Source organism: Hyperolius riggenbachi, chromosome 7 (genome assembly GCF_040937935.1).
Source record: "Hyperolius riggenbachi isolate aHypRig1 chromosome 7, aHypRig1.pri, whole genome shotgun sequence".
Lineage (NCBI taxonomy): Eukaryota > Metazoa > Chordata > Amphibia > Anura > Hyperoliidae > Hyperolius > Hyperolius riggenbachi.
The window spans coordinates 227,252,614-227,268,125 of NC_090652.1; the positions used below are offsets into that span (position 1 = coordinate 227,252,614).

Below are 15,512 nucleotides of genomic sequence, written 5' to 3' on the forward strand. Positions count from 1 at the left end.
ACTTGCATCATGCCAGCGGTTTCCATCTTCAACATTGATTTCTTCAGTAAACACAGCAGTAGTATTGTAATGCTGACTGTAGAGTTGTCACTGCTCAGTCACGCAACGTGGATTGCTCAAAATTTTGGAGGACTTGGCAGAGATCCAACATGGTGGCCCAATCAGATCCACAGAAGCTTGGTAGCTACTAGCTGCTGGAATGCGCCTCGGCACTGCGCAAAAGCGTGCTAGCATGTGCAGCGTAGAATTCCAGCGCGTAGGCAGGGACATCACCCATGGAGCGATGGTGCGCTGGATTGAAGCGCTCCTGCATCTCTTGGTGAGTCCTTCAGAAGCGGTACTGGACTTTTAACAATGTTTTTTTTTTTTTCCTTCAACAGAAGATCTGCCACGTTGGAGTGAGGAGGACGCCGCCGACCCCGACACCAAGCTGAACCCCGGCGAACTCCAAGCAGAGGATCTTCAGGAACCCTCAAGGCTTTGAGCAAGCTGAGGAGGATCAGCAGTCCCGACGAGACCTCTCCTCATATGCGACTGAGTGCAGTGGAGCTCCCCAGAACAACCTCTCAGTTGTCACTTTGTCACTGGTCACTTTGTCACTTGTCACTTTGTCACTTGTCACTTTGTCACTTGTCACTTGTCACTTTGTCACTTGTCACTTTGTCATTTTGTCACTTGTCACTTTGTCATTTTGTCACTTGTCACTTGTCACTTCTCACTTTGTCACTTGTCACTTTGTCATTTTGTCACTTGTCACTTTGTCATTTTGTCACTTTGTCATTTTGTCACTTTGTCACTAGTCACTTTGTCACTTGGTCACTTGTCCAGATGATCTCGGTACACCTCCTGAGATTCAAATTCCTGCACACATTGCTCTGGGATTTGGGTGTGATGAATGATGCATCTAACTGGCCACCGGAGGCAATTAAGGCCTTCAAAACATTGAAAGCAGCTTTCTGTTCCGCCCCCATTTTGCGTCATGTTGAGTTGTTGACGTCATGTTCATCCTCGGCCTCGCCTTGCATTTCAGTGCGAGGTGCATTTTCCACAGAAAAAGGTTGTGAATCCGGGCACAACATTTGTGGCTGTTCCATTGACCTTTCACAGGTAGAAGATTGTGGGGGTGGGAATAGCTCCTCCGAATAGCCCATTGTGTCCTGAAAACTACTCATTGCATTGCTTTGCGCACACATTTTTTTGTCCTCATGCAAGGCCTGAGTTGCACCTGAAAGCGTGGCCTTCTCCTCCTGCGCCTCCTCCTGTTCCATCACGTCTGCTGCTGCTGGGTTAGCGTTGACGCCCGGTCCCTGTTTATTGAACCTCTTATCTTTATTACATTTATGACTGCATGGCGGTAAAAAGCATGCTATCCGCACGCTTCTTGTCCTCATGCAAGGCCTGGGTTGTTGTGTCTCAAAAAGCATGGCCTTCTCCTCCTGCGCCTGCTCCTGTTCCATCACGTGTGCTGCTGCTGCTGGGTTACCGTTACCGGTCCCTTTTCCTGGAACCTCTTCTCTGTATTACATTTATGACTGCATGGCGACAAAAAGCATGTTACCTGTGCAAAGAAACATGACATTTTCCACATTTAAAAGACAGTTTTTCCTTTGAAACTTTACAATCAATTTTCTCAAAAACTATAAGCTCTTTTTCAAATATTTTTTTTCCTCTTGTACCCACTCCCAAGGTGCACATACCCTGCTAATTTGGGGTATGTAGCATGTAAGGAAGCTTTACAAAGCACGAAAGTTCGGGTCCCCATTGACTTCCATTATGTTCGAAGTTCGGGTCGAACACCCGAACATCGCGGCCATGTTCGGCCTGTTCGGCCCGAACCCGAACATCTAGATGTTCGCCCAACACTACTTGCAGCATGTCCGATCTACACATATGACCAATTTCGGCCCAAAATTAGTTGTATTGTCGATTGGCCATGCTCTTGGCGGCACCCACTTTCATCCAGCACCAACTTTCATCCAAGTCAAGAGATGTATGGCAACGTTTACGTGGGCAGAGAAAACGTGACGTATACCTGACTGTCTGTACACAATCTATGTAGAGTGTTATACAAATAGCATAACTCATATTATAATTCAAATGGCACAATAAAGAGAGCCTCTGAGGACGCTCAATAGTCGTCAGGCCCGACACTGCTCCCACCTGACCCCACAGCACTTGAGGAACCTGGTAGGATTTACACCATACTTACTCCATGTGTTTGGAAATGTCTTTTGTTGGAAGCCACAAACAATAAAGTTATTTAATTTGGAATGCAACAAGTGCCAAACATTCTTTTATTCTTCAACTTGGATATAACTCATATTATTTATGCAATGCTTTCATTTTTTGTTATACTGTCTATGCAAGTAAATATTATCATAGTTTTGCGAATGCATCCCAACCTTTGTTCAGCACTTGTTCTTGGCAGGCACATTTTTCTTTTTTGCTGTGTTACCTGTGATGTCCATCCTTTACTCTCTGCTTTCCAGGGATCTCAAGGAAAAGCTGGATAAAGAGAGCAGTAAAAGAGAGCTGCTGGCCAATCAGAGTCGCCTGAACAGCACTCACTGCATACACTGCCTGCAGCCATTCCAGTTCCTAATCAACAGCAAGCGCCAGTGCAAAGACTGCCAGTTCTTTGTATGCAAAAACTGCAGCCGCTACAACAAGAAGGAACAAGGCTGGGTGTGTGACAGCTGCAGGGCCACAAGGTAGGTGACATTTGTATTATCAACAACATTATTCAACTATAATAATACTAGTAGACCTAAGCCCTTTTAAAACAGGCTCTAGGTCTGTGTTGAAACCCCGCCTCCCTCTCCGACCCCTCCCCTCCCCCCTTCCTTCCCTCTCATCCTCCCCTGTGACTGCCGCCACCGCCGCACAGTCACCACACACGCGAATGCCCGTCGTGCGCGCGTCCCTTCTGGCCCCATCCTCCCTCAGCTCTCCTCAGTCTCTGCGTCCCTCCCTGCACATGCGCAGTAGCGAAAAACGGGACACACACACACAGTAAGTGTAGGGATGGGACGCAGAGACATAGAGGTTTAATTATAGAGGATGCAGGGCCCAAATGCAGTGAGAGTTTTCATTGTAAAAATTTGCATTGGTATTGAAAGCAAAGCAATTTTAATGGAATCATTTCCATTGAATGTGTTTTTTGTATTTAGTTCCAAACCCCCAAAAATCTAACAGCTTACTGCTGATTTTCATACCACGCATCCATCTCCCATGTGATTATTGAGAATTACGCTAGACCAGGGGTGTCAAACTGAAATACACAGTGGTCTGAAATTGAAAACTGGGGAGAAGTCACAGGCCAACCTCGATGTCTAGTGGCAACCTCCTTCCCCTAAACAGTTTCCTGGTGTTTAATGCCCCTCCCTCCCCATACAGTTTCCTGGGGTCTAATGCCTCCTCTGTATAGTTCCCTGGTGTCTATTGGCCCCTTTTTTCCCTATACAGTTTCCTGGTGTCTAATGGTCTCCCTACCTTGCACAGTTCCCTGGTGTCTAGTAGCTCCCCTATACAGTTTCCTGTTGTCTAGTGGTCCTCCCTCCCTCACCTATATAGTTCCCTGGCATGTAGTGGGTCTTCTCCCTTCACCATGTGGCTTCTTAGTGTCAAAGTTTAGCCATATTAGCTTAGTGCTCAGGTGCTCGTTGGCCACATATAATGAAAAGTAGGGGAAACCACTTGGGGCCATATTTTATTGCACTGTGGGACAGATTTGGCTCTGGGCCAGAGTTTGAGATGTATACACTAGACGCATGCAGAAAAAAAAATTGCATAAAGGTTTATATAAAATAATGCTAAAATACACATAAGTAAAAACACATGAAAAATGTCCTTGTGGAAATGTGGGATAAATCCAGACTAACAATTATGCTACTTACTTTTTTAACAGTTGAAAACCTACGATCAAAATATGAAATTATGATATAAAAATGTAAAACTGAAATCTGTTTGCCCATTTAGATACAAATGTTGTATTTATTTTTAAATATATATATATATATATATATATATATATATATATATATATATATATATATATATATATATATATATATATATAACAAAGGTTACATTTTTATTTTTACAAAAATGTATTTATTTTCCACAAAAATGTATTTTTAGTACAAAGGCAAATGGTTCTAATCCTCAAATAATCGGGACTTGATTAAAAAACATCCAGTAGCAGCATCACGTTATCTTTAATTTGTAGCACAAGATCACGTCATGACTGATAATCACAGCAGAGTAACCAGGAGACAATCCATCTATTAAATTGAACATGAAGTAAAAATAAACTTATGAGACAATTCATTGTATGTGCACTACGGGGAATAAATAAAACACTACTAACATAGACACGAGTCTCATATTTTTATTTTCAGTTTCATGGTTTTATTTTTAAGATAATATCAGACAGCTACTGTTTAGAAACCACGTTCTGTCTTTTTAAGTTGAAAAAGAAGCAGAAGCAATAACACTTTGAACTTTCTGGCAGTAAAACCTTATCTGCCGTCTTACTGACAGATAACAGCCTTTAACTTCTATTTATTTTTCAGGAAACCAGCTGAATTCAACAAGCTGTTCAACAAACTCTTTTGCATAGATAAAAACTCAAGTTTTTAACGCTTGCTGTACTGGGAAACAAAAAGGGACTTCAGACATTTTGTTTGTAGGGCTAGCACTATATGTACCTGTGTTTATCTCATCATGTCTCCTATCACTTCAGTTACGCTTTAAAGTGGATCCGAGATAAACTTTTACTCATTAAGTAATTGTGTTCCTTTCATATAGTTTATAGGGTATTCCTCAAGCCAAATACTATTTTTGTTTTGTTTTAATACTCTAATTCCTTATAAACTAAACAAGCCTCGCCCAGAGCTTTTTCACAGTGCCATGGCACTGTAGCAAGGGCTTATGGGAGCTCAGACTGGGCAGGAAAAGGAGGAGATTACTAGCCAGAGATTTCAGAGGCAAAGAGAAGGAGGGAGGAGGAGAGGGGACAGAATTTACACACAGGCAAGCTGATAGCATCTCCAGCCCTCAGCCTGTGACAATGTGACAAACAGAACATGGCTGCCCTCATTGTATCACAGGAATAAATAATCATAAACTTTTGAAGCTGTTTGCAGCTAGATATGCTGTGTAAACTATCTAAACTTTAGATAAGATATATAGACAAGTTACTTGTTATAGTTAGTTTTTCATCTTAGATCCACTTTAAGTATCCAGTCCTTAATATACAGTTGCAGCTTTACAGTGCTGAACTTATGGTGTGCTTCCCTTCCCTTTAAAGTGCCCCCCCCCCCCCCCCATAGTATTTCTCTTCTCTGTAGTGGACCCAACTTGAAGCTGCCTCTTTATTATGGCTTCCTTCCTAGTGCCCCTCTATGATCTCCCACCTTGTGGATGACAGGTGGTTAGTAGGTGACTCGATTGTATAACTCTAAGAGCTGAAAGGAACACCACCCTTAACCACTTTTGCCTTTTGGACATTGTTGATATGTCGAAAAGGCTGCTAATGAGCTGCTGCGTGCTGCTGCGCGCTCCCGCGTGCACCCAAGTGCTACTGTGCCCGATGGCTTTCAGAAGCCACGATCTTTCTAAAGAAAAAAAAAGTTTCCCATCCTCCCTATACTTCCAGGAAGCGAGAGCGCTCGCTTACAGGACTAAAAAAATTTTTTTGACTGTGGCCAATTTGTGGCCAAATAGTAAAACTACGTCTACATACATTTTTTTTTAAATAAATACAATTTATTACATTTAAAATTAACTCTTTACCCCCTCACACTCCCAAAAATACCCAAATAAATGTTTTAATTAAAAAGAAATGACAATAAAAAAATCAAAAACAAAACATAAATAGTTACCTAAGGGTCTGAACTTTTTTAATATGCATGTGAAGAGGGAATATTACTATAATTTTTTAAATTTATAATCTTGTGATGCAAAACTGTGTAATGCACCTTTATTTTCAAATAAAATATTGGTGTCATACATTGTGATAGGGACATAATTTAAATTGTGTAATAACAGGGACAAATGGGCAAATAAAATACATGGGTTTTTAAATATGGTAGCATGTATTATTTTAAAGCTATAATGGCTGAAAACTGAGAAAAAATATTTTTTCCATTTTTTTTCTTAATATTTCCGTTAAAATACATTTAGAAAAAAATATTGGGGTAACCCCCCCCCCCAGGACCGCCTAACGGCAATTGCCATAGAGTCCTGGGGGCGGAGATTGCAGGGGATCTCTTGCTGCCAATGTGCGCGCATCCCCGCTTGAATGATGGTGCTCCGCTTCGTCATCAGTCTCCCAGCGGCGATCGCCACTAGGAGACTGTTAGACGGCGAAACCGCTGTCTATTTACATTACACAGCGCTGCTATCTGCGGCAGCGCTGTACTGGGGCTCAGCTTTGTCACTCGGCTGTCCCCTGGGGAGGCACAAGAGCAATTGGCTCTCACAGGCTGATGCATATGACAGCCGATCGCTGTGATTGGCTGGCGGGGAGGAGGGAGTAAAAAATAAATAAATGGGGAAATGTATTAAAAAAAATGCAAAAACAAATAAATAAAAAATAAATAAACATTGTGGGAGTGATCAGAGCCCCCCAACAGAAATCTCTGTTGGTGGGCAGAAAAGGAGGGGAATCACTTGTGTGCTGAGTTGTACGGCCTGCAGTGAGCCCTTAAAGCTGCAGTGGCCTGAATTGTAAAAAGTAGCCTGGTCACTAGGGGGGTGTAAGCCTATGGTCATGAAGTGGTTACCGTGACCCTGAGATAAACACTTATAAAAGATGTATACATACCTGGGGCTTCCTCCAGCCTCCTCTGCACCGTTCGCTCCCACGCCATCTTTCTTCACCTCCTTGTTCTCCCATTATCAGCCTTGATAGCTTGGTAAGTACTACTGCTCAGGCGCAGAACGCTCCCAACTGCAAGAGCAAGAAGGGGGGCGCACAGCTACACCGCGCATGCTCTGACTTGCGAAACTTACGTGGCTGCTAAAGGGAGAGCGAGAAGGCAGCGGAAGACGGCGTGCGGAGGGGTCTGGAGGAAGCCCCAGGTATGTATAAATATTTTATAAGTGTTCGCCTCTAGCACACTTTAATTTTGCTGCTACAACAATACTGCTTATATCTTTGACATAAAATGCGCCTACAACAATCACGCCAAATACTGGTCATATCTTTTAAAAATTGCAGCTACAATGATCTCACTGGATATCATCTTTGATGTAAAATGTGACTCCAACAATCATGATAAATTCCGGTTACATCTTTCAAAAATTATGGCTACAACCATTTCACTGAACACTGTGGTTAAAGTTAGGCATCACCTTGGAGGGGGGTGGTGAGGGAAGGGGTTTAAGGCACCACCATGGGGTAGTTAAGGTTAGGCACCACCATGGAGGAGGAGGGAGTGGTGGTTAAGGTTAAGCAACCCAATGGGGGGGGGGTTGAGGTTAGGTGCTGGGAGGAATTTAAGGTTAGGCACCACCATGGGGGGTAGGGGGTTAAGGTTCGGCACCACCATTGGGGAGTTGAGGTCAGGTATCAGGGGGATTAAGGTTAGGCACCACCATGGAGGGTTAAGGTTGAGGTTAAGGTCATATTCTAATAGCGGCTACATCCAGTGCCTTTTGTAAATGGAATCACTTTCATTGGCTGAAAACTGGCACCTATTTATAAACAAAATCCTGTTTATTGGCTACATCCAACACCCTTTTATAAACAAATAAAGTTTATCGGCTACATCCCGCACACTTTTATAAACAAATCATGTTATCAGCTACACCCAGCACCCCTTTAGAAAGAAAATCACTTTATTGCCTACATCCGGCACCCCTTTAGAAACAAAATCACTTTATTGCCTACATCCGGCAGCCCTTTAGAAACAAAATCACTTTATTGCCTACATCCGGCACCCCTTTAGAAACAAAATCACTTTATTGCCTACATTTTTTCCAGGTGCTTTTTTACATGTACGCAATGGGAAGAAGCCAGCATAAAACAATAGGTGCATGCAAGAAAAAAGGGCACCAGGAAGAAAGGGCCCAGCTGGATAACGAAATGGCACCGGTGTATAACAAAATCTTAATAACAATAAACATCGTTCATGAACTTGGTTAACGATAAATACCATTTTAAAAACAGAAGAGATAATAACGAAAAGATATAAACGTTGAAAATCGTTACGTAATTCAACAATACAGCTTAACCCAACGCTACTCTCACACAGAACCCTCCCCTGGTGGTGCCTAAAACTAACCACTCCCCTGGTGGCGCCTAACCCTAACCACCCCCCCTCCTGCCGGTGATGCCTAATCCTAGCCACCGGCCGCCCCTGCCCCATGGTGCCTAACCCTAACCACCCCCCGTGGTGGTGCCTAACCCTAACACCCGCAGTGGTGCCTAACCCTAATCACCCCCCAGGAGGTGCCTAACCCCCTGGCCTTGCCTAACCCTAACCGCCCTCGGGGTGGTGCCTGGCCCTAACCACCCCCTTGGTGGTGCCTAACCCTAACCACACCCCTTGTAGAAACACCCTTTTACACATAGAAATGATAATATGTTTGATAACGTAAAATCTGTATATACAAACTAAATAATATGACAAAAAATATAAAGTTGAAAGCTCTAAAATGATAACATACTTAAAAAAACGTTAATGTTCTAATGTTGTTAACGATATTTATTGGGCGCCCTTTTTTCGCTGTACGAATTAACGATAATTGCATTACACTCCATGGCAGCGCCCTTTTCGTCCACTAGCCGCCGGCGCCCTTTTTTCCTGCTACCCAATAAGTTACCAAGAGATGTTGATACAAGGATTAGGGATAAAGAGAGCTGTGGCATAGGATGGAATGGAGTAGGATCCAAGGCCCAAATAGTGAGGTTAAGAAATTACAGAGGAAAATCTTTATTCACACATAACTGTGCCAGTCACCATGACATTTATTTATCTATCTACCAATTCTGTATTACGTACCCGTGTTTGTATTATGTACTGTGTTTTTTACTGTACTTTGTACAGTGCCACAGCAGATGAAAGCTCTATTTAAATCAATAATAATAATAATAATCATAACAATTACCAGGCCTGCCCCTAATCTTTCTCTGTGCACCAATGTTGGTGGTGGAAGACACTAATACCTAAGTGTTTCTATGCAAAGATGTAAAGGAGCCAAACCTCATGCACTAACAATGAATGTTTCATAAATCCATTAGCAGCTTCAATAGAGTTATCTCCTTTGAGATAAGTACACTGCTTTTGATCTCAGTGGGCAAAACATTTGTGCTGTAATTTCTTGGAATGCTTTGATCTCTCCCTGCTAACAGAAAATGCAGAAACTGAACTCATAAGTCCTCTATTATTATCTCACACTGCCCCCTAGTGACAAGTGGCCATACATACACATTACAGCAGTACTATTTAGTAGCAAGCAAATGTAACAAATAAAAAATGTGCTAAAATTATTTTGTCTGTAGCACTTGCAAGCCTCTAAATAAATTGGCTCCCAAAGGGTTAAACATGCACTGAATAGTTTGCATTCTACAGATAAAATGGAGCGTCATTTTTGAGCTTGTCTATTGTACCGTAAACATTCTAAACCTGGAATGTGTTATCAGGTTTTGTGAAAAATGCTGCCACATTACAAACTCCACTGGATGGGTACGGTTAGCCAGACGTTTACTCACCCTGTGCAACCTCTCGGATGGTTGTAGGAATTTATAACAAACATTTGAGTTACTGCATGCTTGTATGATTCGTAAACATCCCGGTTCTAGGGAAGTCAGTGTGTGTTTCATTCTGCCTCTTAACCTAGAAATAAGATACAGTCTCTCTGGTTGATTGGAATCACTTTTGTTATATGGATCTCAGTAAATCTGAAAGCCGTGAGTCCAGTTCTTCCAGTTGTAAAGTACACAGTGCAATGAAAGAAACTTACCTATGTAATAATAAAATTATCACATAGGTAAGCTTTGAATACTTGTAGATCTGCTCACAGCACATACTATATGTAAATGTATCCTGCCACAAATTGAACATACTGTGAGTTTGTAGCTACAAAAGAAAAAGCCATGTACAGTTAGGCCACGATTCACTAACCAGCACTAAGTGTTAGCGCCGGAGTGAAAAGAGGCTTTGCGAGCGCTAAGCAGCTGTTCGCACAATAATGTGCGCCGATAATGCCGATTCGTGCACTAATCAGCCTTTAACCACTTGCCGACCGCACGCTTATACCGTGCGTCGGCAAAGTGGCAGCTGCAGGACCAGCGACGCAGTACTGCGTCGCCAGCTGCAGGCTGATTAATTAGGAAGCAGCCGCTCGCGCGAGCGGCTGCTTCCTGTCAAATCACGGCGGGGGGCTCCGTGAATAGCCTGCGGGCCGCCGATGGCGGCTCGCAGGCTAAATGTAAACACAAGCGGAAATAATCCGCTTTGTTTACATTGTACGGCGCTGCTGCGCAGCAGCGCCGTAAGGCAGATCGGCGATCCCCGGCCAATCAGCGGCCGATGATCGCCGCCATGTGACAGGGGACGTCCCGTCACTGGCTGCACAGGACGGATAGCGTCCTGTGCAGCCTCGATCGCCGGGGGGGCCAGGTAGGAGAGGGAGTGGGAGGATTTCGCCGCGGAGGGGGGCTTTGAGGTGCCCTCCCCCCCGCAACACCCAGGCAGGCAGGAGAGATCAGACCCCCCCTGCACATCATCCCCATAGGGGGGGAAAAGGGGGGGCGATCTGATCTCTCTGCCTGCAACCTGATCTGTGCTGGGGGCTGCAGAGCCCACCCAGCAAAGATCACTCAAAACAGCGCTGGTCCTTAAGGGGGGGGGGGGTAAAGGGTGGGTCATCAAGTGGATAAAGTTGCATTGGGTGCCTCTAAAAGGTCGCACCGATAACGTCGCACTAGGTGCGACCTTTTAAGCGCACCCAATGCAATTTTATAAGCTGATTAGTGCACGAACGGTGCGACGATAATGTCGCACCACGCAACGTTATCGGAGCTCCGCGCAAAGGCTGGCACAAAGTACCTAGCGCCCTACTTTGCGCACACAAGAGCTTTAGACGCGCTAACCGGCATAGCGCCGGTTAGTGAATCGAGCCCTTAATACCAAAAATCACGATGAGTAGAATTTTCACACCCTCTACTGCAGGGGTTCACAGTGAGTAGATGGCGCTCTACCAGTAGATTGCAAAGGACTGTATGGTAGACCCCGACCATATTACATTTTCCATTCTGTATACACAATTGTGCTCCTAAAATTGTACATAGGTAGATCATTTTGACTTGCTAATTTTGTAAAGTAGCTCACAAGCTGGAAAAGTGTGGGCACCTCTGCTCCACTGTGTCAGTGAGAATAGGGGAAGGATTTGGTCATCTTTGCATTATTCATTTATAAATTATTTCATCAATCTTTACCCATTATAAAATCTTTCCTCACCCTCATTTATATTCTTAAAAGCAAACCTGAAGCAAAAATAAACTTATGAGCGAATGAATTGTATGTGCTAAATGTACAGCTAAAAAGTGGAACATTAGTAGCAAAGAAAAGAGTCTCATATTGTATAAGTACAGGAAAAGTTAAAACACTTCAATTGTTATCTATGCAAAAGAGCTTCTCCGAGCTATTCGGCCCACTGGGTGGAATACAGTCCTGGTTTCTGAAGCACGTAAACAGCCAAGAAATAGTGAGAGACAGCTTAAGATAAGGTTTTACTGCAGGAAAGTTCATAGGGCCTTTATTTTTGCTTTGTTTTATAGCTTAAAAGACAGTGTGGTTTTAAACTAATCCTGAGCAAAAGCTTATGATCAAAATCAGATACTTACCTTAAGAGAGGGAAGCCTCGGGAACCTATTGAGGCTTCCCTCACTACTCCGTTGTCCCCCATCATTGAGCATGGCTCCCCTCCTGATCGGGGTCATGCTCATCCCCTGTCACATGTGTGACCATGCAGGAGCCGTGCTAGCCCGCCTGTGCATACGCACTAGCTTTAAATCTATCACAGGTTGCGTCATCTTTACTGCTTGCAAGATGCATCACTGCAAAATGTTTGCATGTTGTGTGTTCTAAAATGAGCAGAAACAACACCTTGTCTCCCAGAGTGCACTGGGCCAGAAGGCTGTGTGACCTCGTAGCCTAGCCTAAACATCACTGGTAGGGCAGGGTTACATCCCAGAATACAGTAATATATAAATACAATAAGTGTTTCTGGTGCTGAAACGAGGTCAATTAGGATAAAACTGGGAATCCTGAATAATGTATTGGTATCCATGCCGTTACCCCATGCAGCAAGACCCCCAAATACAGCATAATCAATGATTACCGCAGCATAGGACTGCACCAGTAGCATGTGTGTATAAACTTGTGCATCAATGGGAGGTTTATTATTTTTACATAGATGACTTATAAATTCTCTTGTAAAAATCACAGGATGGTGAAAATTGGATCCCATGACTGGTACTATGACCACGTGCGCTCTCGCTTCAAACGATTTGGTAGCGCCAAGGTAATGCGCTCACTGTATATGAGACAGCAATCAGATGAAAAGGGGGGACCCAACATGCCAGGTGGGAGTAAGTTTTTTCTTTATATCTTCTCCAATGCATCTGTATCTCAGTTTTGTTGGATACTTTGTGGCACTTAAGCAACATTTTCTGCACTGGTATTACTATGGCGTCTTAGCCAAGGCAGCAGCTTATATGCCTGTATATTGAAAAAAATCTCTCAAGGTTGCTAATTATATGTGAAGTGCTCAATACCAGAAAAAGTATAATTAGTATATCAATATAGTGCAAAGCGAAAGCACAGGATAGCAATAAAGGTTCAGAAAACAGAGAAATGAATTGAATACATTTATAGCAACCAAACATAATAAAGGATTCTATCCCCCATCATTGAGGAAATGGCAGCATACAGGTCCTTCTAAAAAAATTAGCATATTGTGATAAAGTTCATTATTTTCTGTAATGTACTGATAAACATCATTTCATATATTTTAGATTCATTACACACAACTGAAGTAGTTCAGGCCTTTTATTGTTTTAATATTGATGATTTTGGCATACAGCTCATGAAAACCCCAAATTCCTATCTCAAAAAATTAGCATACCATGAAAAGGTTCTCTAAACGAGCTATTAACCTAATCATCTGAATCAACCAATTAACTCTAAACACCTGCAAAAGATTCCTGAGGCTTTTAAAAACTCCCAGCCTGGTTCATTACTCAAAACCGCAATCATGGGTAAGACTGCCGACCTGACTGCTGTCCAGAAGGCCATCATTGACACCCTCAAGCAAGAGGGTAAGACACAGAAAGAAATTTCTGAATGAATAGGCTGTTCCCAGAGTGCTGTATCCAGGCACCTCAGTGGGAAGTCTGTGGAAGGAAAAAGTGTGGCAGAAAATGCTGCACAACGAGAAGAGGTGACCGGACCCTGAGGAAGATTGTGGAGAAGAACCGATTCCAGACCTTGGGGGACCTGCGGAAGCAGTGGACTGAGTCTGGAGTAGAAAAATCCCGAGCCACCGTGTACAGGCATGTGCAGGAAATGGGCTACAGGTGCCGCATTCCCCAGGTCAAGCCACTTTTGAACCAGAAACAGCGGCAGAAGTGCCTGACCTGGGCTACAGAGAAGCAGCACTGGACTGTTGCTCAGAGGTCCAAAGTACTTTTTTCGGATGAAAGCAACTTTTGCATGTCATTCGGAAATCAAGGTTCTAGAGTCTGGAGGAGGACTGGGGATAGGGAAATGTCAAAATGCCTGAAGTCCAGTGTCAAGTACCCACAGTCAGTGATGGTCTGGGGTACCATGTCAGTTGCTGGTGTTAGTCCACTGTGTTTTATCAAGGGCATGGTCAATGCAGCTAGCTATCAGGAGATTTTGGAGCACTTCATGCTTCCATCTGCTGAAAAGCTTTATGGAAATGAAGATTTCATTTTTCAGCATGACCTGGCACCTGCTCACAGTGCCATAACCACTGGTAAATGGTTTACTGACCATGGTATTACTGTGCTCAATTGGCCTGCCAACTCTCCTGACCTGAACCCCATAGAGAATCTGTGGGATATTGTGAAGAGAAAGTTGAGAGACGCAAGACCCAACACTCTGGATGAGCTTAAGGCCGCTATCAAAGCATCCTGGGCCTCCATAACACCTGAGCAGTGCCACAGGCTGATTGCCTACATGCCACGCCGCATTGAAGCAGTCATTTCTGCAAAAGGATTCCCGACCAAGTATTGAGTGCATAACTGAACATAATTATTTGAAGGTTGACTGTTTTAAAAACACTTTTCTTTTGTTGGTCGGATCAAATATGCTAATTTTTTGAGATAGGAATTTGGGGTTTTCATGAGCTGTATGCCAAAATCATCAATATTAAAACAATAAAAGGCTTGAACTACTTGAGTTGTGTGTAATGAATCTAAAATATATGAAAGTCTAATGTTTATCAGTACATTACAGAAAATAATGAACTTAATCACAATATGCTAATTTTTTGAGAAGGACCTGTACAGCATTCCTCATGCTAACTTGCCTTGCTACCATTAGGTTTGATAACTATAACGTCATTCATTTCTCTGTTTCATATTTTCTTGCACGACCACTCTGTGTTACACAGTTTAGTTTTGCCGTCGTTTTACACTACATTATACTGTGTAAGGCATGCCTGTTTTCATTAGCCGCATATCTGGATATTTTCCGCACGGGATTTTGGATGCAGAATCCCAGCCTACTAAAATCAATAGGCTGCGATTTCCGATGCAGAGGGTGTGGTACCAATGGAGTCTGGGGACCTCCTCTTCCAAAGGAGACAAAAAAATGAGACAGGGACACCAGGAGCCCCTGATAGTATAGTACGTCCAGGGTATGGGTCAGAATGCTCACAAGAATAGGTTGCAAGACCAGCAATCACAGTGTAACAGCTGGTGAGGAAAGCCCATCCTCACTCGGGTTCTTTAGTCTTTGTCAATGTAGGTCGCTCTCCAGAAAAAGAATAAGGGGTGTAAGGGTTCCAAGGAAAAACATACACGGTCAACACCCCGAGCTGAGGGGGCTAGCGTGGGATATTACTGGGAGGGAGGAGGCGCCCCAGGGTGTGATGTGTGAGAGTTGGAATGTCAGCTGGATAAAACATAAATAAATAGGCTTAACTCTAAATGAAGGGGGTAGCCCAAATAAATTAATAACATTTTTAATAGAAATCAGACACTTGAATGATAACGCATTTCACGGATCGCAGTCCGCTTCCTCAGATCAAATAACAAAAATGTCTCCATACTAGTGTTTTGCAAGCAGGGGGCGCCTCTATGACTCATAGAGGCGCTCCCTGCTTGCAAAACACTAGAATTGAGACACTTTTGTTATTATCCCTTTCATACATCACATCTTGGGGTGTCTCTTCCCTCTCAGTGGTTTCAGATGCAGGATCCCAGCCTTTAAATATCAGTAGGCTGCATCCAAAACTGTGTGTTGTCCCCA

The 15,512-nt window shown here is 43.3% G+C and overlaps 1 protein-coding gene across 6 annotated transcripts in view; it reads left to right on the forward strand.

The window, feature by feature from the left end:
• The window catches only part of MLPH (melanophilin), a 117,451-nt gene that overhangs the window by 34,292 nt on the left and 67,647 nt on the right, over positions 1–15,512 (forward strand). For 3 of the 6 annotated variants that reach the window (XM_068245334.1, XM_068245336.1, XM_068245338.1), the window contains exons 3-4: positions 2,490–2,711; positions 12,462–12,604. In XM_068245334.1, the coding sequence (XP_068101435.1) occupies positions 2,490–2,711; positions 12,462–12,604 (365 nt within the window). The remainder of the gene's footprint in view (positions 1–2,489; positions 2,712–12,461; positions 12,605–15,512) is intronic. The other 3 variants (XM_068245333.1, XM_068245337.1, XM_068245339.1) reach the window with 1 other exon arrangement.